This window comes from Pundamilia nyererei, unplaced genomic scaffold (assembly GCF_000239375.1).
Source record: "Pundamilia nyererei isolate P.nyererei 1_Seehausen unplaced genomic scaffold, PunNye1.0 scaffold00030, whole genome shotgun sequence".
NCBI classification, from domain to species: domain Eukaryota; kingdom Metazoa; phylum Chordata; class Actinopteri; order Cichliformes; family Cichlidae; genus Pundamilia; species Pundamilia nyererei.
The window spans coordinates 4,220,834-4,247,709 of record NW_005187431.1 but is presented as its reverse complement, the minus strand read 5'-3'; the positions used below and the strand labels follow the sequence as shown (position 1 = coordinate 4,247,709).

Below are 26,876 nucleotides of genomic sequence, written 5' to 3'. Positions count from 1 at the left end.
TTTGAACTATGAACACAGGAAACAGTTTAATACACTTAAATTTTATTTATAGAAGTAATAACTGCACATATTTCTCTATAATCAGCAAAACAGAGATTATTTTGACCCTGTGTGAGGAGTCCGTGTAATTCACTCATCAATGATTCTGAGAGGGGGAAAGTTTTGTGCAAATATATTGAGCTGTATTTGTTTTCCACCATAAAAAAGCTAACAGAGTTACAGAACATGTATTAAAGTGGACCCATCGTGCTCAGTTTCAGCTGCATGTCTTTATCAATGGATGAAGTAGTTTGCATGATTCACAGTTCAAAATAATAATGATTTTTTTTTAAACCCAGGCTTTAATTCATCAACCATCTGAAACAAGTTGTTTTTGTCTCTTTCCCCTCAGTTTAAGCAAACGTTCTCCTGATTGGCTGCTCCTTAACAGGCCTGTGTACTCAGTGCTGTGTGCCTGAGATTCCCACTCTCACTTACATTAACATCCAAAACTAAAAAATGCCATCTGAAACTGAGGCGTGATGTCTGAGCTTTTGGTTCACAGGGATTACAATAATAGGTCCGCTTTTGAAAACACTGACATCCTGCTCCAGTGTAATGGTCCTCCAGGGCCAGTCACCCCAGTCGTAGCCCTAAAGGTGGTTTTCAGATGAAACAAATTCTTAAATATTTCATATTTGGTAGGAAAAGGTGACTGACAGTGCTACTGGTGAAAACAATCACACATAAATAAATAGGATACTGATGAGCTGGCTTTGCAGTCACCCAAGAATTGCTAAAAAAAAAAAAAAAAGCATCTACTTGATATTTCACCTACTCCCGTATTTAGATGCTTTTATTCTGTTAAGTCTGAACTGTTTAGCATATGTTGTTTACAAAAGTGCATCTCGGGAAAACAAAAACACTGAATTCTTAAGTATGCGGCATCCCTTTTGACAAATGCTTTCCACACCAAAAAGCGTGAATGATGCTAAGCTCAGTAATTTCTTCACTCAGTCTAAGTAAGGAATGGATATCCTGTCCTACAGTGGATGCTTTTGTCAGACAATATTGCAATATATATAATACAAGAGGAGGGGGAAACAGACCATCTATGTACAGAAATGCTTTTTTTTTCGAAGACAAGTCGTTTTCTGAGTTGAAATTACAACTACCTAATGGAACCTCTGGGAGGCGATCTAACACAAGCTAAATATTTGCAATTCAGCCAATGTACAGTGCTTCACCCTGAGGGGCCTCAGTAGGACATAAACTATATTTTTAGAAAAATACTCCAGAATAAAGCTATTTTAAGAAATTGGGAGTGATACTTTTTTTTTTTTTTGCATAAATATTAAGGAAGGCCAATACAGGCTAAGGCTTTTTGGAGGAAATGCACACAAACACTTAGTTAATGTCTCTTAATGTCAGTCAGTCTCTCTTGTGAGTTGTCCTTTTTCTGTTCCTCTGGTATCAGCCTGGTTCTTGTTTAATCACCAAAGAAGTCTTTCAGAACAGTGTTTCAATTGTGTCCGCTGTTACTCTGGTTGCTGGAGGGGGAAGACAAGTGGTGGTTAGACATTATAGCATCACCATAATACAGTTACAGGAACACGCTTGATGAGTAGTCCTTCCTAATCTAATCGAATTACTGAGACATGATCACGAGCTTCAGGTTACGGTTAATTAAAGCACATGCTTGCGCATTTAACTGGAGAAAAAAAAAGTCTGTAGGCAAACCAGCAGCATCTGTACTGGGCTTGTGCAGGAGGTGACTCTTATTCTGCAACCTCTGCTTTGCATTCTGCTTTTTCATGGCAAGAGTTGGAAGAGTTATTTATTCATGCTGGTACAGAACAAACCTTGAAGCTGTTGCAAACTCAGCAGCAAAAACACCAATGAAGGCACAAATATAATGATAAACTTACTTGTTGTTTCAGACAGGTTTATTCCACTCCTATGTTCTCCTCCTACTACTGCTCCATTCCCTTTGACATTGACCTCCATCTTTGACAAAGAATTCGGAAGACTCGGTGAAGAGTTGATGCTGCTTTGTGTCGGCTTCTTGGCTACAGGTGGGGGAACTTTATCGCACTTCACTCCATCAAATGTAAACACAGCAGCCTTGGATTGATCGGACACTTGCATGAGCTCAGCTGCCAAGCTTTGCTTTAGATTTGCCTGAGCGTCAGGGGATGAGGCAGTCTCTATGACAACCTTTTTTGTGCTCCTAGAGAAGATAAAGCTAGCAGTAGAAGCTGGAGACTTGTGCATGTCATATCCTTCGTGTGATTTCCGTGACAAAGCTCCTGGGTCACTGACGCAGCTGTATGTCGATGATTTCACACCCAGTTTGGAGGGCAGACCATCTCTTGAAGACATTGCTGCAGTTTTCATTCGTATGGCTTCCTGTAAGCGCATTGAAGGACTGGTCATTGTCACAGAGGATGATTTAATGGCCTGAGGGGGAGATTTCAGTGACAAAGACTTGCGGATGGGTTTTTGAGGAATGTTTTGAGATCCTTGGATAGAAACTGGGGAATTATCCTTAACTGGTGCTTCCTCATTTGTGGACTTGTCCTCTGGCGGACTTTGCACCTGATCTTCGGTCATGTTGACTGATCTCAGGCGAACCATTTGAAGCAGGGAAGGGGTGACAAGAGGTATGTTAGCATCCTCTTTGGGAATGGGAACACTTTTGTGGCGGGAGAGGAGCTCCTTGGTCCTGGCATCTCGATTTGCTAGGCTGGAATGTCTTCTGAAATTAACTCCATGAGTTAAATTATCTGACGGTAGAGGAGGTGCTACAGGCACAGTCAGAGCTGAAGACTGAGTACTGATGGACACAGGGGGATCTTCAATTTGCAGAGAACCTCGCTTCTGGAAACTGCCGGGAGGATCTACAGCTGTGTTTGGTACTGGGCTTTCTGCTCTTTTCATACTTGGTATAAGAGGCGATTCCACTGGTGGAGGCAATACAGTCTCTAAAACAGATGAAGAAATCTCCTCAAAAGCTATAGATTTTGGAACCTGCACGTCAATCACTGGTTCTGTGTCGTTTATAACTGGTTGTGGAACAGCTGGGTGCAAATCTGAACTCTGTACAGTTTGCACCTTAGGGTTGCCCAACTCTGTGACGCAACCAGCCATCACATCTGGTGCACTGTCGGTTATGATGGATGGAGGAGGAGGTGGAGGAAAGTCAACCTCATCCACTCCATCAAATACAGAGTCCCCTTCCAAAGGAGGTGGTGGAGGTGGCCAGGAGGACTCTACAATGTGGATCTCCTCCTGTACCCTTTGTAAATCATTTGGAGGTGTAGATACTGCTGAGGGAGGTGTTTTCCTTGATAGAGGCGGTGTCGGGTGGTATGCTGGGGGAGGGGTAGGTGGCGGAGAAAACTTATTGATTCTGGGGACCTCTATTGAAAGTGTTTGCATGGACTGGACTTCACTTCTGTCCGTCTCAGCCTTGCTCTCGTCAAATAAAGCTGTCACACCTTTCTCTAAAGACGTGTAGTTCTCCACAGATATAGTGACCTCTGCTGTGCCACTCGTTACATTGTTCTCTTTCTCCACTGACTTCTCCGCCAAGACCATTTCCCCTTTGTGCAGTAGTGTCATGGGTTTCTTCATGACAGGAGGGGGATCTTTCTTTGGAGTTGTCCCTTGACTCTCTGGCTCCTTCATTACAAAGCTACTACTCTGTTCTTGCTGCTGAACATCTACGCTTGCTTTTCTTTTGTCCTGGACGAAAGATGTTTCTTGTTCTGGATATTCCTTACCCTCCTGCACCACATGAACTCTGTCAGGATGCATTGTTGATAGTAACTCAGGCTTTGCTTGAGTTTTGGACAGTTCTATGATAGGTTTGTCTGTAGCTGTTTGAATTTGATCCAAAACCTGCATCTCTTTCCTAGTTTCAGTCTGGGTTCCTGTGTCGTTACTTGTGCTTTCCTGTACTTGTGCTGCTTTTTGTTTAACATTAGGGCAAGGCCCACAGAGGAGCTCAAAGGTGCGTCTGCTGTGGACCCATGTCTCTGGAGGAGGAGGACATGGTGCTTTGACTTTAGGAGGTGGTGGGATGTTCAATAGCTCATTTACTTCCTCTCTAAAAGTTGAGGTATTGTTCTTCAGTGCAAGGTCTTTTGTAGCAACAGTTGGTGAAGATCCCTGTGGAGGCTGATTTGAGCTACACACAGAAACTTCTGTATTGGCAAGCTCAGATGTTCCAGATGATAAAGACGTAACTGAGGATGAAGGAGATGCTGCTGAGGATGAGGCTCGCGACGCTGATCTTTCCGGCTTGACTGGTTTCTTCTTCTGCTTGTCTGGGGAGGTTGGGGAGATCCCTTTTGGAGAAAGCGTTGGTGTGCCACTCTGACTAGAATAACCACTAGATGGAGAAATGGTCCGTTCAAATTTCCCATCCTCTGGTGGAACTTTCTGTGGGGAGGAACTAGATTCTGGAGATAGCCCATCTTCATTTGAAGATGCCTTAGCAGAACTCAGAGGATTGGTGGAAGAATCTGGAGAGCTTGACCTAAGGAAGTTTGATACATCTTCGGGTATCTTAGTGCTATTTGTAGAAACCAACTTTGTCTCATCCTCTGGTACAATATTCTCTCTAGTAAATGTCACCTCCCCAGAAGCAGAGTCATTAAGACTTTTGTTATCCACAATAACCACCCTGGAGTTACCTCTAATCTTATTACTGTGCAGAGAGTTTGATCTACGTGGTGGTGCTGGAGGTTGCTTGGTCTTCATAACTGAAAGGCTCCGTTTCTTTTTATTCTTTGCTTCTTCTCCAGCAGCCACCGCCACCGATTCACCAGATTCTGTTGCTGGTCTTGTAACAAGGTTTTCACCTTTACCGCTAGGGCTGCTAATCGCATGAACAGAGCTACGGAAACTAACAAGGTCCTGATCCCCAGCAGTTTGTTTGGTTTGCCCATTTAGATATACTCTCTGTGAAGAGTTACTGCTTTGTGTGCTACCCTTGGAGGACAGTGGGGATGAGTTTGAAATAATGGTCTCAGAAGACTTTGACTCACTCCAGTTTGACCCTGAAGCTGATGTGGCCAGTGTGGAGTCATTGTGATAATGGTTTGTCTGGGAAGTGTCACCATCTGATCTTCTGGATAGCAAGGGGCTGACTGCCGAGTCCCCAGATGCCAGGCTGCTTTTGCTTACAGTGCGAACACTGCTGCCATGGTTGACACTGCTGCCACGAGTCCGGCTGGTACTGCGGTCAATCTCAATGAATTCAATCGATGCTGGCATTACAGCATTAGGAATGATTGTAGACAAGTAAGTGGCCTGTGGAGAGATAGACATCACTGGCCCCTGAAAGAAAACAGAAAATGTTTCACATGTAAATGTGACAAATTGCCAATAATCAACTAGGAATTAAAAACAAAGTTCACACAACTAATTTAAAGACAGTTTTCTTATCTAACAGCTTGATTTAATTCCTACCTGGGGTTCCTGGAGGAAATTAAACATTGAAGGAGATAAAGAGGTGGATGTTGTCATGCCAGGTACTGCAAGAGACTTGGGTCTTAGGTTGGAGGTGGGAAAGAGCTGGGAACCAAAGTCCTGGTGGTCCTGGAGATGCTTCCTCACCAGCTCTTCACCTCTGAATGCCTGCTTAGAGTGGAGTGGAGTGGACCATTCTTGAAATATAAAAGGCATATTAAACTTATAACATATATCAAAGCTATTTACAATGAATAGGTTCTTTCTGAATAACTCTTTACCTCCAGCTCTGAAACATGTACCCTTGCTCCCAACTTATTTGCGACTGGAGTCCCATCGTCTGTAGAAATGGTGATGACACCTGATGATTGGCTGTTATTGATCTGTGTGTTGACAGAGACCTCAGTAGAAACAAGCGGCTGAAAGGTGGAGTTTCTGTTTAGGCCTGTGAAAAAGGTATATCACTGTTAGCACCATTAGTAACATGGTAGTATAGTTTTAGTTCATCATCAACAAAGAACAATACTTTGAGCGTACCAAGTTCTTTCTGGACCTGGTTGGGAATACCCATGATGGTGGTTCTCCTGGTCTTCTTCTTGCTCTTATCTTGTCTTCTGATTGGATTCAGGGGTTTGAATGTAGAACCTGTAAGTAAAAAAACAAAACTTTCACATGTGCACATTTCAGGCTTCAATATTCTTGTCTGATTTTTCGCCGCACATTAAAAACTGAATTGTGAATTCTTTGCTTTGCAGGTTGTGCTGTAGAACTGCCAAAGCCCCATCTCATGTTCATGCTAACTGCTAATTGAAATTCTGTTGACTGTCCTTTATAGTGATTAATTGTGGTCATTATGACAAATGTGGCAGCAAATTTCAGGTATTCCCACAACCAGGGAGAAGGAGCAAGTTTATGCTAATCCTTCCTAAGAATCTAATCTCATATTTGCAGCTCTTTAAGGCTCTACCTAAGCTAGATGTTACCACCAACATGCTAGCATGCCTATAATGATTATCCTAGCATAGTAATGGGATGCAAGTATGCGGCGACCGTGGCTTAGGGGGTTGGGAATCGCATCTGTAACCGGAAGGTTGCCGGTTCGATCCTTGGGCTCTCTGTCCTGGTCGTTGTGTCCTTGGGCAAGACACTTTACCCTACCGCCTACTGGTGTTGGCCAGAGGGGCCGATGGCGCGATATGGCAGCCTCGCTTCTGTCAGTCTGCCCCAGGGCAGCTGTGGCTACAACTGTAGCTGCTTCCACCAGTGTATGAATGTGAGAGTGAATGAATAGTGGTATTGTAAAGCGCTGTGGGTGCCTTTAAAAGCGCTATATAAATCCAATCCATTATTATTATTATTATCAAAAATCTTCTACTTTTTGGTGTAGCCCATTAGAGTGACAATTAGTACCAAACAGTATGAATAAAATGGATGGAAATGTCATTAGTTTTTCAAGTTATACATAACAGATTCTGGAAAAATAAAAACAAATTTAAGAAAAATACTTAATGCCTAAATATTCCGAGCTGGCAGCCAGTTTCAGCAGCTTATTCTAAATATGTATGCACATTTTATGATGGCACTCAAGGAAAGGTCAGTGTTTCAACAACATATGTAGGCGCCATGGATATCTATATAGGATTAATGGTAATGTTTCCAGTATGTACTGACATATTTAAGGGAGATGATCAATCTTAGGGCCAGATTGCTGGCATGACTAAAAAAAGTTGTACACTCATTGGACACAAGATTTTGCTCAGTATTGAAATGATAGCATCATGTAGTTGCTGCAGATGTGCCATGATGCAAATCTCCCACTTCATCATATCCCAGAGGTGCTCTACTGTATTGAAATCTGGTCACTTTAGAGGCTATTTGAGTACAATGAACTCAATTTTATATTAAGGAAATCCATTTTAAATGATTTGTGACATGGAATTTCAACCTCCAGTTGTTGGAAGAAGTGCACATTGTGGTCATAAAGGAATGGACATGGTCAGCAACAATAATCAGCGAGGCTGTGGTACTTAAACAATGATCATTTGGTACTTAGGGGGCAAGAATGTGTGGCAAGAAACTATCCAACACGCCATTATACCACTGCCACCAACCTGAACCACGCTTTCCATGTTATTTATGCCAAATTCTGACCTTCCTAATCCTAATATGGCAGCAGAGATTGAGACTTGAACTTCAGAAGATCATATTGACCATGTCTACATGCCTACGTGGAATGCTGTCATATGATTGGTTGATTAGATACTTACTTTAACAAGCAGTTGAACAGGTGCACCCAAAAAAGTGGCCAGTAAGAACAGTGCTTAAATACTGGGAGCAGTGAAATATATTATATATAAAGTAAAATATATTAGGCACTTTTCTTCTCTTGATAATTTTTAAGGTTTTTTTTTGTAAATATATGATCTGAATACCAATTAGACTCCCTGCATGCACACACAGAATGGCACGCTTTCCCCTTCAGCTGCGATGTGTAGAGCTGCTGTGATGTCTTTAGATGTTTAGAACTCTTTGAGTTACAGAAAAAAAATCTTCAGCTGTGCATAAGAGTATGTTAGTATGAGTGTGTGTCTGTGTATCGAGTTCCTCCTCCTTTGATTTCACACCATAACTGCAGAGGCACCAAGTAGCTGGAATGAGACGTGCATGCTAAATAAGTACCCACCTATGATTCACCATAAAGCAGTAAATTCAGGAACAAAGCTCAAACTGCTCTCATGGGCACTATGATTAGCTCCTATTCCTCTAAGATGAAGGCAACACATATCCCTCCTTTCCAAGTTCTACACACACAAGCAGAGCTGTTTCTTGCCTTGGCGGGTAAGTGCAGGTCTAGTCATGGCAGCAAAGGTTACTGTGCTATCAGTATTCCCAGAGTTGGCTCTTGACTCTGGAGATGCATCTCCATCCTTGGAGTTGATATCCTCCGGATGAAGAGTGTTTGTGGACTGCAGGGATACACACATACCGACACACATAGAGGTGTGTAGTTAGGTAGCTGTCTTTGCTTTGAGGAATAACGAGTAAAATGATCCACAGAGCTTTTAGGGCACTTACAGCAATGCTTTCACTGTCAGGAAAGTTCCCTCCATTCTTGTGTTCTGAGAGATCCAAACAGACAAGTTTAAAAAAACTGAAGCTCCATATACAATCACTCTTATATAGACATGCAATCATTTATGTAACCATAGATTATTATTATTTTTTTTTTAAAGTGGGATATACAAAAATCTTCAGTTTAAGACCTAACAAAATGTTATGTTATGTCATATTGATATGAAGAATCAAATGAATGTGCCTTACCTTCCTGCTGTTGTATCTTGAGTCCCTCTTGAGCTTCAGTGTGCAGGTCTTCCAAGTACTGAGGCCTGCTGCCCTCAATGAAAACATTCTCCTGGTAGTGCTGCGAGGCTGTATAATGGACTGTCAGCCTCTTCTGGTCTTCATTCACCTTGGGACCAGCTGTTGATATAATAAGAAAAAATAGTAAAGGTCAAATCTATTTGGTATTTTATACCTTTAAATGCCTGAAATTCACCAAAAAGAATGGTCTTAATTTTGTAACGTGCACTGAAACGTCCAGGTATATTATAAAAAACGATTTTTGCACTCCAACCATGTCTTGCAACAACTGTGATGTCTACCCATCACTGTCCTGCTCAAGGGCAAGGTCAATGGGATGGCACAGCTAACAACAAAGACACAAAACCACCGGTTTATGCCTGTTAGAGCAGGGGCAACACACTCACAGAACTGGAGTTATATCAAGTAACTACCAATTTGTTTTGGAACCCTATTGTGTGACAGAACCTTTATTCACACATATTGTAACATCAGAACTACAATTTTGGCAACAGCATTTATCCAGAATTATTCAGAATTAAAACAATAGTGAGACATCAACTCTTTGCACTATCCCAATGAAAGCAATGGTGTTAGCATAAATACAGACATTTATCAACTTGACAGAGAACTTGCTTCACTTCCACCTGATAAGAATGTGCGTTTGTCAGCGCACCTTTAATGCAGCGCACTTATTAAGTCTCCTCATCCAAGTTTGGCGTGCAGACATCCCAGTCTGGCCAGGCCCTCGGCAGTAAACTATGGCCTGGCTAATCTCCTGCAGTATCTGGCTTCCTTGTAAACCCCGCAGGGATTACTGCCGATAATCTGTCCTCATGCAAGGATGCTGCAAGAAACCCTGCTGGCAGGACCTCCTGTGTGGGAACTGGACCAAGCTCTGTCTCTCTGCAGGACTGCTTTGCACGACGTCAAATGACAGCTAAGGAGCTGATCCCAGCTGACACTGGGTAAGAGGCACCCTGGACAGGTTGCCAGTCCATCACAAGGCAAACAAAAGAGAGAAAAGCAACAATACAAACCTTTAGCTAACGTAGAATCAACTGACCAAACATTCATGTCTTTGGCATGTGGGATAAAATTGGGGCTTCTTGCCTTCTTGTGTAAACCACAGTGATGGCAGCTACATCACAGTGCTACATCTAGGATTCTGAACCACAAATTCATGAAAATCTGCACAACTGTGTATGAACTGGGAAGTCATTTCCATGGGAAATCAGTCATGCAAATTGGCTAAAATCTTAGCTGAGCAAGGGTCAGCGTGAGTTGTTCCTTTTCCTTCCTTTATCGCTCCCACTGGTTCCCAGTTAGGATGGACTACACTCAGTTTAGTCTATAAACTTCCACTTGACAACTGTGAGCATCTCATGACAATTACTCAAACATGTAACACTTTAACCAGTAACAACAAATAACCGAAGAAGCAGCCCTCCCTGATACTCTGCCAGACCCCTGCAGGAGGTTTAGGGATTTGGGTTGATTAATACGATTCCCCCCCAAAAAGTCAGCAAAGAGCTTTATCTCATTAGACAGGACCTCCAAATTACCTTCAACACTAATTCTTACACATCGGTGTGTTTGTGTTTGTGAACTGTTGAGGTAGATGTCAGTTAAAATGAAAAAACAGTACTTGCTTTTAAGGTATATTTAGTATGATAAAAAGCTTGGTTAAACAATCAATCACAGCAAAGTTAAAGAGATTTACTGCAGCCTCCACGTGAGTCGGCACTCACCCTTTTTCTTGAAGATGGACAGCAGAGAGTGGATGCTCTTCCTCAAGTAAACAACCATGCCTACACCAGTGCCATAACAAAACCCACACTCAAAACGCCAGAGCAAAGCAAAACAGAGTCTAACAAATCGTCCTTCTGTCAATTTGACCTGCGATTGAGATCCGCATGCCTCGACTGAGGAGGCAGAGCTCGACAGCAATGATCGCAGGTGCTTCTGCAGAGACTTGGAGGGACTTGGGAAGGACAAGCGCACAATGAGATCTGCTTTCAGCCCAGCTGCCTTATCCCCGAGTCTGATACCCTCCTCCCTTCCCCCGCTGCTCTTTCTCTCTCGTGTCTGTTTTGCTCACACAGGCTCCCTCCATTGCTATTCCCTCCCCATTGTCAAATGATGAACCCCTCCCGCCAGCAAGACGGCTGTCAAAGTTTGGCTTTCAGGAGGCGACCAGCCCCCCACTTCACTCAGTATAGACAGACACGTGTGGAGCTTTGTGCACACACTCCACCAGTGCAAACCCAGTTAAAGCTTCCTTATGCTAATTAAAACAAAGCTACCCATGAAAAATGTTCCAATATAAGAGAGCTAATTTCTGCATATTCTACCATAGATTCTAAAACTACCCGCTTGGTCACTGATATAATCTGAAGTTGTGGAGCTTCTACATCCCTACTGGAAGCCTTCAGCAGTATGCATGTGTCTGACACTGTGTCTCATTATCTAAGGGCTACAGGGGCTGCATTTGACAGTAAAGGTTGTGTCCTCACGATGAAAAGCTATGCCGTTCCAGTTTTATTCTCTTATGTCTCCCTCCATCACTTTTTTCCCAGTACCCTCACTCCCCTGCCTGTCTCTGCCAATCTCAACTCCTTTACATCTTTCTATAGTTCTTCCTTCTTCCTGCCTGCCCCTTTAGCCTTATATCTAACAAAGGTCTAATTTGAGTTATAAATAGCTGACAGCGCCTCAGTTCATCATCTGTCTGCGGATGAGTTCCTGCTAATGTTTCCTGACAAACTGCAGAGGGTATGAAATATAACACGGCTTCAGGACAACTCAGTTAATGTGGATTCGGTGCCAAACAAACGATCAGTACTGCATCCCGGGATTGCTTTCCTGCTGGTGAAGATGCAGCACTTTGATTCTCTTGCCCCCTGAATGGGTGTTTTTCTACAATAACAGGGTCACAGCAGGGGGCTACAGCTGGCTTGCACCAGCTGGAGGGTAGTAATGCAATTACCTTCAATCATTCACTTGCTATCCCTCCACATACAGGAATCCTGGCACTGGTAAAATAAAAGTGGAGCTTCTCCCGTAAAGAAATCTGCACCCCAGTGCCCCAGGGTCAGACTGCCCAGCCCGGGGTGCTGGCAGTGGTTCAACCTCAGTGTGGTGAGCCCAGGCTGGAATATACAGAGGCGTTCAGGAGCTTTAGACCTGGGAGCCGTGCCAGAGGATTAACTCTGCCACCAGATTAACCTGTCCATCTCCTCACCTCGTGCTCCCACTTGCCTCACCTTTGTCATCTCTCTGTCTTACCCATTTATGCCATATCACACTTTGCACCACATCTTTGCTCTGCATCTCATCTTCAAGTGTCTGGATGACATCGCCAGGCAACTAATTCATTCTCATCACTGTCTAATCCATATTAATATCTTACCAATATGAGACAAGAGAGAGCTTACGGGCATGAGAAAGGAGCTTTGTTGCAAGTCGCAAACGTTCCTTTTCTTCAGATATAAATCCCCTGCACACCCACTCCCCTCACCACAGACCTTTACTACATGCCAGTTTTGGGGGTCCCTGGCCCAACATATGCACCCTGCCCCCTCTTGTTAACTAAGACCCCTCATATCAATATTCATTAGAATGCCTAAAGAGACACCATCTGGTCCTGGTGGAGAGGGCAGAGGGGAGCGAGGGCCTTTAGTGCACACAACAAACCATTCCACTGCATAAGCTAAACAAAACAGAAACTTGCAAAAGATGAAATAACGGACACTAAAGCCTTTCTAACACAGGTTTCCAAATCAGTTCAAGGTGTCAGGTCAAAAGATGAAAAAAAAAAGCCAAATATTTACTTGTAAAGTGCTACGTAGCCTACTTCCTTCAGCACTTTTAAATCAACTGGTGTGCCTTTTAGGGGACAATCAGAGGTTGTTTTACAGCCTTGTCTTTGTGAGTCTAAAGATAATATCATAAATCACCAGTGCCAGACTGTTGGGCTTGTTTGCAGGTCAAATAGTCTGTGAAAGAATAATCAGAGCTCAGACAGCCAACAAAACCTGCTTGTTAAAAGGTCACAGGCACAAAAATACAGCCCATGCTTCATTAGCAACAGTCACATTTAAAATAACGATAATGACTTGGGATGTTATTTTCCTTTAGCCTTCTGATTTGCATCTTGTATCAGAGCTCCAGCCAGGTGTGTGATCTGCTGAAAAGGTAAAGTGTGTGGAGTTTGGAAGAAAAATGTCTATTTGTTTATTTGAACATGCCATTTTTAAAAACTCATATATTTAAATTCAATATTTTATGGTTTTTAAGATCTCTTCTCACACTCATTTGTCATAATAAACCTTCCTATAGGGTTGTTATTTACAGATGTTTGACTGCTGATCAAATAAAACCACATATTCAAAGTTTCTCTGTGTAACCACGTGAAGCATTTTTCATGTGTCTTGATGCATGCTCAATCATGCTTTGTTTAGTGATGTAACAACTGATTGTTTAAGAGGAAAACAATTATTAGTTCTAGTCCTGGCCAATATTATTTTCTTTTTTATCCTAGAAGTGCACAAGGCTTTCAAACTACACAGGGTTTTAGGTCGGGAACAAAATAAATAATAAATACTGACTCCTTCAATTCCCAAACTATCATTAGAGCCTCTATTTTCATAGATATTGTGTGTAAAGTCTATAATCTGAGCAGATAGATTAGCCCTAATCACAATTAAATGAAATGCATGTGTATTACAACTGTAGCGCATCTTTAAATCCAAACTAATGAGATTAATTAACTCTACTCTTTATCCAAAGTCGCCCGTTTGTAATAAAAAAAATCACTTCAAATATGAAAATAAACAAAACAGACAATACATTATTAAAAACTTTGAAACTGACCTACTTTACAAGCTGCAAGCATAACAATGTTACTATACACAGCTACCTTATCTCTCAGAGCAGCACACAGACATAAGCTTTTTATGGTTTCTGGTAAACATGTAACACACCCATATAGCGTTTTGCTCCACTAGAGAGTGCTATATCAGCTCTGATTCTGCTTGGACTGCAAGTATGAGACTGCAAAAAAAGCAGGTCATTCGATGAGGATGTTTACAGCAGATACACATGGCCACTTTGCATTGATAGTGGCAAAAGAAAAGCAGCTGAATATAAAATATGACTCCCAGTGAGCTGACCAAGCCCAACCATGGATGCTAACACACAGAAATAAACACCCTTGATGGAAAATTTTACAATTTCATAGTGGTTCATCACACATCCTCGGCTCACCCTCTCATTTGCTGCACACCGCAGAAATGAGGAGAAGAGACTAAGAAGTGATAGCTGTATTGCTTTTGTCACAACCTCAAAATCCGTATCAGGTGAGCACATGGGCCACTGGACCACAACGAGGTACAGGGTTTCCACTTCATGCCTGGCTGGGTTTCAAAAGTGCTTTTGTTTATTACTGGGTGTATGGTTCACTACATTAACACTGGGCTCATTAGAAAAAAAGAGGGGGGGACACCAGGTGACAGTGGCATGTAGAAGTAATGTTTTCCACTGGTTGTGTGTGGCTTTACAAGGCACTTTACATTGTAATGTTAAGACCTTCCAATATTAGAAAGATAATCCCAGTAATCAGAGGACCCCCTATGAGCAAGGACTTGGTGAAAGTGGGAAGGAAAAAAATCCTTTTTAACAGGAAGAAACCTCCTGCAGGACCAGGCTCAATGTACGCGCAAGTAAGTGCTTTTAGCCAAAAATCAGATCTGAGTCTCTAAATGCTTTCTTTCAGGCATTTTTTTGCACTCATGGCTCTGTATGATGTCAGCACAGAAGCCCCACCCACTTTCTGTTCAAAACTTCTGTTTAACAAAAAGTAACCAATTAGAAGACAGCTAGCTCAAAGGGTGGAGCAATGGACTTAAAAATGGATTGTTTTAGACAGTGAATTAACTAAGGAGCCGCTCCAAAGTCCAGTCCAGGATAAATAAGGATGACTCTGAAATGTGAATGACACAAAGCTATGCTAGCAGAGAACAACAACAAGAACACGAGGCTCAAAATGATCATGCTTGGCTCCCTTTGAGGTACAGATACAAAACATTCATGTTTTAGCAGTAGATTGTAGCAGAGATAATCAAGCTGGAGTAAACAGAGCTTTCGTTGGAGTCCATTTTCAGTCAGATAAACATACGTTTGCTGAAGTAGTAAATATTTACAGCAGCACAGTGGTGTGTGACATATAAACTACATAAAGCCCAGCATCCAGCCAGTGGATCTGTATTTTTTCAATAAATAGTCTGTGGACAAAAACTGAACTCTATACCACAGAGTAACACAATCAGGACTTTAGATGTCACCTGCCTTGTCTTATGATTCAGCGTTTAGTGATTATCAGCAGATAGAAAGTGTAAGGTTTGCAGTCGATTGAGTCTTCTAAGGTTGATCTTTCCATCCCTGTACACACAAATGAAGCTGCCACAGTACAGGAAGAGAGGGTTAAAGTGTGACCAGCAATAAACCTCCAATCACCCCAACACAGGAGCACACACACACAGGTGTCATTATTCAAGCTGGCTGCTACACTCCTGATTTGTATTCAGTGGTTGTTGTAGTGGACTTGAGTTATGAGCTCCCCTCAGCTTTTAGTTGTGCAGTATTTACCAGGGCGAAGGAGAGATGAAGGCTAGCCCGACAGCCCTTACACACATATCTATTGGAATATTTCATGTATGTTGTGATAATGTGTCTGGAAACATTGCATTGTTATTTTGTGCTCATTTATCACTTTATTTATCTGATTACATTTGACATTCAGAGAGTACGAAAAAAAATGCAAACAGACAAAAACGAAAACCTGTACTAAAAAAATCATGGGGATTGTGCGAAGATGACAGCAGAAGAAAGAAAATAGGACTAAAGGAAGGTAGAGAGGGGCGGAGGAAATGGGAAGAGGGCAGGAGGATATGGAGAGGACATAAATCACTGTGTACGGTAAATGTCGCTACCCATGAATCACCCACATTTCTGATTTCCTCTGGGTGAGAAACAGAGGTGGTGAGCTGAAGAGGGAACATGAAAGGAAGACAGTGGGTTGAATAGATGTGGTGAGGAGGATGAGAAGGGCAAAGGAAACACTGAAGCAAACAAGGATCTGAAGAGTTGTGGTCAAAATTATGTCATTGAAAGAGTATGACAGTTTCTAGATCATTTAACTACAGGTTATTTGGTTAGGCACAAACATCAATAATGAGCCCAGATTTTATGCCAGGCAGGCAAAAACTCCCATTTGTCAGCATCACTGGTGACTCAGCGATATGAGGTAGTTTAACAACTAACTTACAGAAAAACAGAAAAACAATGATTTAGCGCTCTATGAAGAAGAGGTGGGTGATTTTTTTTTTCTGTAACATTTGGATTTTGCTAAGACTAAAAGCTAGCATGTGTACCAACACAGGCAGCACTAACTGATAGCTAGGTTTGCTAGCTATCAGCTAGGTTTGCTAGCTATCATTATTTTGGTGATGTTGGTACCTATTCAAGCATTTTTAAAGGAATTATCTGATAAATAATGCCTTGTTGTGTGGTTCTGCCTGCCATAGAAGTTTGGATTTTGGTTTTTGTACATGAAATTCTAGTATTTTATTAGTCTGTAATTTAGCGCTAATTGGTAGGTATCTATGTCTGTGTTGATCTTATGGCAGCTTATGGTTGGAGGTTACTAACCAGTCTCGATGGAATTAGCTGGTAACTTTACACTTAACCAAACTTAATCAAACACGGATAACTTGAAGTACAACCAGTGATCATTGCTGGAAAGACTCTAATGCTGGTGCTTTAAAATGCAAACTCTATAGTGTGCTACTGTTTAGCCATTGCACGTCAAGATTTTAGTAGGTAAATAGGTTTGATGTGAAAAACAACATTTTTACTCATAGTTGAAATATTGTAGTGAAGGTTTAGTGAGTGCCAGTAATAGAATATTTACAGGTGCTTTACCAGCACTAATCACTTAACAAATTAGGACTCAGGGGCCAACAATACACAAAAAAACATGTAATAAAGGTGAGATCTCAAACAAATACTGATACAGGTTCTGAAATGTAAAATTGGTTCATTTAGACCCTCTCTGCACTTAGCTTAAGCACAATTAAATTAATGCAATGCCTTGTTAGCTCATGTGTCGTCTTAACCCACCGGTGCCTATTTACCGGAGATAAATCCTGTATTTGTTGCTTTTCCTAATCCCGACCTGAAGCAGGTGTAAACCTCAGCCGAGGTGATTGGACTCAGGACCCACTGCGGGGTACACAAACACAGAGCCAAACTTAGGAGCCACACCAGCCGCTGTGCTTAAAAATAGAAAGCGTCACTCTTTTTGTAATTATTCCTCTTTCCCCCCTCTGTCTCTTCTCTGTCTCTCTTAACCAGATAAGGGGATTGTGCATATATTTCTTGAAGGAGTCGTGAGCTGTTTGTGCTGCCTGTCGCTTCCATTTAAAAGCTTTTTGTGAGCCAGACTGAAAGCTCTATAAACACATATGGATGTTTCACAGCACACTCACAGTTGACCCGCTATTTGCCACATTCATCTACAAACTCCAAACAAGATAATAAATCTATCTCGTTCCAACTGGTGTGTGGGAGGGAGTGCAGGGGTACCCCGGACTCCTGCAGAGCAATGTGGGCCTCCAGAGAAATCTGCCATGGGAGAAGACAAAAGGGTGCAAGTGTAAAGCATACTGCAATAATAATGCCCAGTGTGCAGTCACACAGAGGTGGATGCCAATGGACCGACAAAACCACAACTGCACAGAAGCTAAAACCTTGGAAAATTCTTCCACTGTTACAAGTGGCATCTCACTTTTTTGTTTAGATCAAAATTCAGTTCATTTTGAACTAAACATAAAATGAGAGTTTCGTGTGTTGTGAAACCGAGTTATTACGTCTAATGTACCTGAAAGAAACAGCTGGATATGAAAACGGAAACAGGTGAGGCAGATTGTTTGAGCCCATGCACCTGTAATGGTGAGGAGTCAGGACTCATCTCTGAGCAGGGCTGGATCATAATTTTTCAGTGTGGGGTTTGCTGTTGTGAATGGGTGCATTTTAACCCAAAGCATGACCTTTTCCGGACACTAACCAAGCAATTGTTAATGGCTAAACCTACCCAAATGCAGCAAAGTACAGTAAAATGTGATTGCAAATGAAATAGATCAGCAAAAATACAAAACAAAAAAGAAAAAAAAAAGGTCCAAATCTGAAGGGTTTGCCCGAAGACACCAGAAATCAATTTAAGTGGTAAACTTGGTAAATGGTAAATGGTCTGTATTTGTATAGCGCTTTACAACTTAACTCGCTATCCACCTGTAGGGGGCAGCCCACCATCTTCCTGCACAATGGTATGGCCACAGTTATGCAGGTTTCTGATGCATAATTCTTTTCGTTTTCCTTTATCTGAATTTGTAAGCTTTACAAAGAAAACTGATTTTTGTCACAGCCCGTGTTTCATGTTCATGCTTATCATTTTCCTCGGAACGTTCCCAAAATTCGCTTGCAAAATGAAAGCTCACAGGATAACGTGACCGCTGTCTCAGATAAGGATCCTGTCTGAAATTTCACAATAAAACTTCAGCCGAGATAAAGAGCAAACTGCTTGATGTTTAGCAGCTGTTCAAACTCCCAACCTCTTCGACCTTTTTTCTCAATGACAGCAATGCCAGAAAATGTAAATGTCAAACTCTGGCTTGACTCATCGGTTGACAAAAGCTATGTCTGCATTTTTTTTCTTTTTTTCCTATTTAACCAAAATGCCATTTCTATAATTTTAGGCACTTATTTTCCTCGAGAAGTTAAAGGAGTTCTTTTTCTTCAAAACAATCACCCCTTGTTTTTCTCCTCTAAATGGATCATCAGTCTGTTATGATGGATAAATGCATGAGAGTTAGCCAGTAGCTGCTGTGAGAGAGGCTGTCAAAGCTGTGGAAAATGTCATAGCTGTGTTTCAAGTCCACTTGTGGAATATGCCAAGGCATTGTGGTATACTTTAGATAAACTTGTTTGTGTTGCCACCATTAAATGTGAAAAGCAGAGTTTACATGGAGCAAAAATAAATAAATAAGAGGATCTGCTGACATCCTGCACAGAGGGCTGCGAGGTGCAACGAGGGGGCGGACATCTTCATTTAAGTGCACGTCATCCGAATCACACCGTTCGCATTAGGCTAGAACAGACGCAGCCTGTTTTCAGCGTACACTACAACACACATGTGATAAACACACACGTAAATGTACCAGCAGTGGAAGCTTAGCAATATAAGAGTGTGTGTGAGAGAAAGACATGCAGAGAATGAGTCTAGCATGTGTCTACTAACTTCTGCGAGTGACTTCTAGCCACTGAGAACAACAGCTCATTCTGCTAGCTGTGAGCCTTCATTAAAGTCTTAGAAACACTCTCTCTTGCTCATCACTCTTCCTCTGCGAGATCCCATTATGCACGGCCGATGAGCTAAGCCTCCCTTTCGTAAACAAGTCAGAACCGCTCGGACTGAATCGGCCTGAAAACACTTTTAAATGTGTGTGAAAAGGCGTTTGAGTAAACCTGCTGCCAAATGTTGGAGTAGAAAAAGAGGCTGAAGCTGGCACCGCCTCACAGCCTTCTGCTTTAGTGTATAACACCTGTGCCTGCATGAATCCAAGGTCTCCTGACCCGGGGCATTTCTAGAATTTATTTATTTTTTAATTGGGCGACCAGACGGGGGAAAATTTGATCAAAAACAGGAAGACTGATTGTGGTTGTGAATGAAATAAATTTAATTGTGAACATCCATCCTGCCGCCATAAACATGCAATAAGAGAGCTTTACTGAACCCCGAGAGTCGAGCATGAAGCGATGGTGCTCACAAAATGCTCGCATTTTAGTTACAGCCACAAATAATTATTTTTTATTTTACCAATTTCACACATGTCATCTTGTTTAAGTTGCCCAATTTGCAAAGTGATGGAGCCCAATAAATAACAATAAAGAATAAGCTAATGCTTCAGCTCATTGTAGGGTATCTTCCTCTCTCTCGTGCTCGCATTTATTAAAATTATCAACATAGGGAAGTATTGGGGGGGGGCAGTTACCTCCTGCCGGTCCCCCCTTGGTGGCACCCCTGCTGGCACCTGCGAGTGCTTCCCGTCAGCCTGCTAGTAGGTGCAAGTATATGGTGTAAATTTGACAATCCTTCACAAGTTATCACATTCAAAGATTTTCAGAAAACCTGACCTCTGACCTTGACTTTGAGTTCAAGGTCACTGAGATTCGAAGTTGTCTGAGAGTTTTTGTAGATGCATCTATGGTATGAATTTCAAAATCCTACATCGTTCTGAAGTTATCCTCATTCTCAAGTTACTTTCATTCACAAACATGAGTGACCTCACCGCTCACCCATCCGCCAACATGTCCTTTTACAGCTGAGGGGTAAAAACAGCACATTTTTATCTTAACATTCTGTATATGTGGCACAGCACGGGAAAAGAGATGCATGCAGACGCAGGATCCCGACTGTCCACAATAAACAGCCAAGCAATGACACAATCACAAAGAACTGTCCTTTCCAAAATTTCCAGTGTTTTTCACTGTTTGCAAATATCTCTCAAAACTATGCCTGAAAAACTTTAGCTTACTGGACAATTTCTGATGGATAAATTAAAAACAAACAGCTCACTTCTGTTCAAAATGCTCATTCAGTAAAACTCTCAGTTATCAGGGGGAAACCGACACACTCACTGCAGCCACACACACCACAAATTAGCCAATGTATCGCTCTTATTGAGACTGGCAACTTTTGATGATGCCGTGTGATAACCGGTTCTTGTAAACCTTGTTATGTTTTTATCAAAGGTTTAATCATTTTTTCTTGTTGCTACAAATGAATGTTTATCTATTTGGCTCATAGGCAAACCACAATAAATCAAAGACTGGACACAGTTTGACATCTTCTAGTTAAAAATTCATAGAAAATACACAGAAAGAGATGAATGACATCTGGCCTTTTGCATATTAATGTAGTAGTTTTCACATGCTGTCTCACATGTGTCCAACATCAGCAGCATTTATATTATCAATGCTTGGCCACACTTAACTGGATAAGGAGAAGAAATTTAAGTTTGTTTGAGCTGCTGGTGAAATTTTCTTGATGCTTTTGCAAAATAACTCCAAGTTTCTATGTTAGTCCTCTAACTCTGGACAGAACATTTACCGCAGCAATTGTAGCAGCTTACAAACCAGATTTATTTTATCTACATAAGAGGACAAATCTATATGAAAGAGCCCCTTTCACGGATGATTAACTTGAATTAAAGCCACTGTGGTGAAGTTGAAAATTCATCTATTGGCTTGGCAGGACCAGCTTTAATGAAACTGTCGCAAGCTTTGAATTAAAGATCGGACAGAGTGATGTCAGAAAGCGAGGCTTAATGAAAGCATAAAGTATGAGTTTGTTCTTATTTTAAAAAGGTGATCATTAAACCATCAATTCTACAATCACGTCTGAAGCAAAAACACGGACCTCTGAGTTACGATGTCTCTCCCACAAACACCATGGGTTGCATTTGTCTGTGCAGATGAAGACGCTTTGACTGAATTTATGTTTTAATGCATGAACTCTTTCTGCACTGGAGACAGAGGGATCACTCAGCTGCACTGAAGCTACAAGATTTTTAGCAACCCAGAGATGCAGCTCTAACCAACAATGTCAACACTGCTTTTCCTCATAACACATTGAAAGTATTGCCCTTTCTCCAAATGAAAGCAACATTAATTACTCATTAATACATTACTTTAATCACCACTCGTTGTTGCAATAATTGCCATTTCGCATATTCGGTGTACAGTTAAGCATAAGCATTTGTTTAATGTTGTGTTTTTGGACCGCGTGAAACACGACGCTGGTGTTTTTCAAGTTTTTGAAAAAAAGACACCCAACAACAACAAACGGTCAGACGCTGCCTCAGGAAACTGTGTTATTTCAACTCACTTTTGCAGGTTAGACAATTATGAGAAAACTAAAACGGGCCCTAAGTAGTGAAGAACTGCAGAGCTGTGTGAAAACTCTCTGTGGGTTTGTTACTGCAGGGCCTTCTTAGACACGATGCACACCATTTTAGTTATTATTAATGCAGGATTGTAGACGACTGTAGCAGTGATTAGGAAAAAAAAGTTGCAAATGAATCTGACCTAATTAAGTAGAGTAATGCTAGCACGGCTGAAATGACGGCATTTAAGAGCCAATTTTGTCTCCCCCTTCTGGAAGTGAGTGTTATTACATCAGTAACGTGCAGTCCTTTACTTTAAGTAGTAGTTATGAATCTCACGAATTAGGACTGTATCTAAGGACATGTGAAACTTTATTAATGCAATTTGCAACAATTGTGTTTAGTTTTTCTTAAACATCTTGTTATTTTTCTCTGCTACAAGCTCGTTATTCAACTCTCTGCTTCAGAGACAGTGTGACATGTAGTCACAAGACAAGATTTTCAACTGTGATATACATCAGCTCTAGCCAGCGTTGATACTAATATCAGGAAGAGCATCAATCAGTTAGCAATGACTTGAATGTGCCTCAACTTCATGTAAGATTTTGAGATGATCTTCCCCTAAAAGTAACTGCAGTGGTCAGTATTTGTGCAGGGTATTGTTGGGACCTACAACTGTATTTTACAGAGAGCTAGCAGCCCTGAGAATGAGCGAGTGCATAGAAAATGTGTGCTCGTCCCCCTTTACAGAGAACACTGGTATAATAAATAGTGTATTTCAATTCCAGCCAAACAGTTTTACTGCACAAACTTAACTAAATAGTGATACAAATCAAAACCAACTGCACTTCCTCTCTCTTTTTGCATGCAAAGCATTTGCAAACTGGCTCTATATCAGTTAGCATGCCTGCTTCAAACTATTCTGGAAATGGCATCTAGGGCTAGAAATTTCAGACTTGCCACAATTGTATGTTGCCGAAACTGTCCCTTCCTCAAGGGCGAGAAAACAAACGTTTCTACCGTTAAAGGGCATGGGAGGACAGGCTAAAGGAAGGAGGTAACGATCCGCTTTCATCACTTTTGTGACATTTTGTGCAACAAGTTAAAACATGATGTTACAGGTGGGAAGCTGTGCTGCTAAAACGGGCAGCGATGAAACACAGGGGTCTGTCTGTCTCTGCAAACTGTACTGACGTGCAGACACAAAGTTGTAGGTAAAGAGGAAAGAGATTTAAGAATGGCAATATCAGCCTGTTTCTCCCCGTTGTTTTTTCTCATAAGGTGGGAAACGCAGCTTCTGAGAGAGCAGGAAAGAAACTGAAAGGAAGTGAATAGATGTGAACTATAAATATAACCTGATCTGTGTCACTTAGCTGCATGTAAACCAGAGGAGATGCACACAGAAACATCAGCACAATGTAACCGATCAGTACTGAAGGATCAGATGGGGAGAAGGATAGAGGAGGGATAGATAGCGGAGATGAAGAGTCATCTAGTCTTTATCCAACTGTGTGTTGCTAAGCTTCTCTGCAGGGAGTCCGTGACTTTGACAGTGGCGCACAGTAAATGAGATCTTCAAAGGAGGACCAGGAAGAAAGCATCTTAGCCCCGCTTACAGAAATCAAAAGGCTTAGGCAAGCCTTACCCGGCTGGATAATGGAATATGGAATATCACTACCCACACAAGACAGTTGTAATAAGAATGGGAGGGAAATACACTGGCAGCCTTAGTCACGAATTTATACGATGTGTTCCTCTCTTCTTCTGTCCCAATTATATCCTCTACCAGTATAACCTTCTTTCTATTCTCCCACCCTAATTTTGTCATCTGCGTTCTTTCACTTTTCTGGCCTTTATCAGCTACAACACCACATTCTTTTCCCGTTTTGCCCAGTCCAGGGTAAATATCTGTCCTTTTGAATGCTAAGATAAATAACTCGCCAAGAGTCCAAGGTTAAGAAGATAACCAAACAGAGGAGTGAAAGCCGAACTAAGATTTAGAGGAGTGGTGTGGTTCAAGGATATGTACTGATATTTGAAATTTACAGTAATACCAGTTTGTTCCATGTGTTATTTGACACCTCATCGTAGCGAAGATGAACTCAGACTTCCCCGTGATAAAAGCCAGCTGTGAGGTTCTTCCAGCACAGTGGACAGTTATTAGAAAGTAATATGAAACATCTGCAAGCCCATCAGCAGTCAGTGTGTGTGTTTGTGTGTGTATAATTTAACCTAATCCACTGTAGCCACTGCCCTACAGTTGACATCAGTGGATGTACAGTGGATGTGCCATAAATCTGCTACAACGGCTTTCTTGTAATATGTTCTGTCAGGGTCGATAAAGCCAAGAAAAAAATAATTGAATTACTTAATAACACAGACTGTATTTAAATGATAGGAGTGAAAAATGAAACCAAAGCAAAAGTGCCTCAAACCAGCATGGTTTATTTTGGTCCTCTGGTTGCAAAAAGAAATCCAGTGGAACGAACACTACATTTATTTTGTAAATTATAATTCCTGTTAAAACCAACAAGTCAGGAAGAACAAGGTATGACTTAAGTGCGTAATTGACTAGTCACTACCCTGTGACTATGCAGTATCCCTCCCTCCCTCAGGTCAAGACTTCACCGTGAGACTTTACTAACCAGTACACGATGCAGTGGTGGCTACATCCATCCTTCCTGTATATAAAACCTCTGTTTCACACTCCTGGGCCGTGTGTGTGTTTAATAATAATAATAATGAATTGCATTTATATAGCACTTTTTGAGACCCTCAAAGCGCTTTACAATTCCACTATTCATTCACTCTCACATTCAAGCACTGGTGGAGGAACACTGGTACAAGCTACAGTTGTAGCCACAGCTGCCCTGGGGCAGACTGACAAAAGCGAGGCTGCCATATCGCGCCATCGGCCCACTCTTCCTATTCCTCATCACCATCTGTCTTCAGCTGCCTGAGGCCCTCTTGTAGGCGCTTTTGAGGAGTTTTGGTGTCCTGACATCAGTGACATGTATGTCCTCCTGTGGCCAGCTTATCATCCCAGCATAGTAATCTGATGACCAGTATGGCATTTGTATTGATAACTCAAATCTTATTACCACCCTTCAGCTTGCTAGTACTTGGATCTGTCCTGTAACTCCACCCCTTCAGTCTGGATCACCTTCCCTCTCTTTGCAACCATTCAGCCACACCTATCCAGCCTGAGTGACATCCTTATGCCCTTGCTGCACATCCCGGTGAGGTGGATCAGTGAATCAATGCCTTGTTTGTTCCTGGTGTACAGCTTGATGTCATCCATATACAGGAGGTGGCTGATGGTCACTCGACTCGTAAATCTATATCCAGTTTTGGTGATGAGCTGGCTCAAGGGGTTGAGGGCTCTGCAGGACAGTGCATATATATTTATCTTGTGCCATGACAAAGCATTTGCTCCTTTCCTGATTGGGTGTTGCTAGTCACAGTTAACTCATGATTTAACAGTATGAGGCAATTACTGTTTCCCACAGGCCCAGGCAGATTTGGATAGTTTTTTTCCTTCAATAAATGAACTCATCATTTACAAATTACATTTTGTATTTATTTGGATTATTTAATTTATCATTTTAGATTTTTTTTGACAATCTGAAACATGTAAGTTTGAAAAATAAGCAAAAAACTAAGAACTCAGGATAGCGGCAAATGCTTTTTCTCACATTATGTAGTCTGAGATGTTTAATAGAGTTTGACCAGCCTTGGGAAACATCCCACATTCCAGTTGATGACCTTGATCAGAAATACAGAACAAGTGAGGTGGTGTAGGTGTGACATCCAGTCGTTTCTCACTCTGTCGGGTGCCAAAATCCCAGATATAAAGCTCTCAAGTGTTAGATGAAAGCGAGGCAGGGCTCCGGTTTGCAACGTACCCAGAACCACAGAGACAGAAACATAGTTAACCAAGTTCATCTTCTGTGTGTTTCCCTTTTACACCTACAGCACAGAGCTCAACAGTATGCAATACAACACTCTCTTTCCCTTTCTCTTTCTCTCTAGGCTGTTTTTATTTTGCCTCTTTGTGTTGCAAAGGGCAGCTACAATCACCTCAGAAGCTTCACTTTGACTTGCTCTTGAAAATTGTGGGTTTGTGTGCAGGATGAGTGCTCATGCATAAGTAAATCAGCAGGAATGTAGGAATGCATTCACAGTCTTTCTGAATAAACCCCCCCATGAATGAGAACAGGAGAACAGAAGACGATGACCACGCATGCTCGCAAAGACACTGACCACCCTGAGCGCAGACGTGTATGCAAGCACACAGTAAACCACACAGTTTGTTCAAATTTTTAACAGCAACAAGCATGAAGACACTTTGGTTTGTTGAGAGTGGGATGTCTACGAGACTGTGAGCCAGCTGCCTTCATAAAGTGTTTTTTTAGTTTCTGATCTTGCAAGGTCAGCATTGACAATTTAATCTCCCCATAATGAAAAAGACAGGCTCCAAAAGCAACTCCATCCCCCATAGACTCCCATGTTAAACAGCACAAACAACCATGTTTATAGTCTGAAAATATAAACATATTGGTGACTAAATTGTGGAGCCAGACACCAGTCAGTGATGTCACAGTGGATGTGCCCATCTTTTATATACAGTCTATGAAGGAAACCCAGGCTTAGTCAAAATAAAACCATGTGTGTTGTAACCTAACAACCCCAGATCTAGTTTGTTCTTAACTTTAAAAGAAGAATACAGAGACAGAGAAGAAGACAGGCTAAAGTGACCAGATTTTATCAGTCACCATTACAAACAGCAGAATAAAAATAGGACTGGTTCAGGGAAGAAAGCATGAAACACAAAGCCACTCCAGAGGAATAAATAAAAAGATTATGCCATGGCGCCCTGGTGGAAAAACAAATCTCAGTAGCAGAGCGCTATCTGACTATCTATCTGTTTGTGTCAGGGCTGAACCTGTTTGTCAGGGTTTTTTTTCCTTTTTTTTGCTTTGGGGACAGTTAACAGAGACAACGATCAGTGTGGGACAGGCCAAGCTCTATTTTCCACAGCAGGTATAGCGGTCA

At 41.7% G+C, this 26,876-nt stretch overlaps 1 protein-coding gene across 3 annotated transcripts in view; it reads right to left on the bottom strand.

Annotated features, from left to right (window-relative positions):
• Positions 1–40: 40 nt before the first annotated feature.
• The window catches only part of nhsl3 (NHS like 3), a 39,283-nt gene continuing 12,447 nt past the window's right edge, over positions 41–26,876 (bottom strand). The window contains exons 1-9 of one of the 3 annotated variants that reach the window (XM_005728887.1): positions 10,569–10,903; positions 8,779–8,937; positions 8,533–8,576; positions 8,288–8,423; positions 5,995–6,102; positions 5,739–5,902; positions 5,458–5,628; positions 1,908–5,325; positions 41–1,529 (exon numbers count right to left, since the gene is read on the bottom strand). In XM_005728887.1, the coding sequence (XP_005728944.1) occupies positions 1,489–1,529; positions 1,908–5,325; positions 5,458–5,628; positions 5,739–5,902; positions 5,995–6,102; positions 8,288–8,423; positions 8,533–8,576; positions 8,779–8,937; positions 10,569–10,626 (4,299 nt within the window). In that variant the 5' untranslated portion in view covers positions 10,627–10,903 and the 3' untranslated portion in view covers positions 41–1,488. Of the gene's footprint in view, positions 1,530–1,907; positions 5,326–5,457; positions 5,629–5,738; positions 5,903–5,994; positions 6,103–8,287; positions 8,424–8,532; positions 8,577–8,778; positions 8,938–10,568; positions 10,904–26,876 lie in introns of those variants that run through there. The other 2 variants (XM_005728885.1, XM_005728886.1) reach the window with 2 other exon arrangements.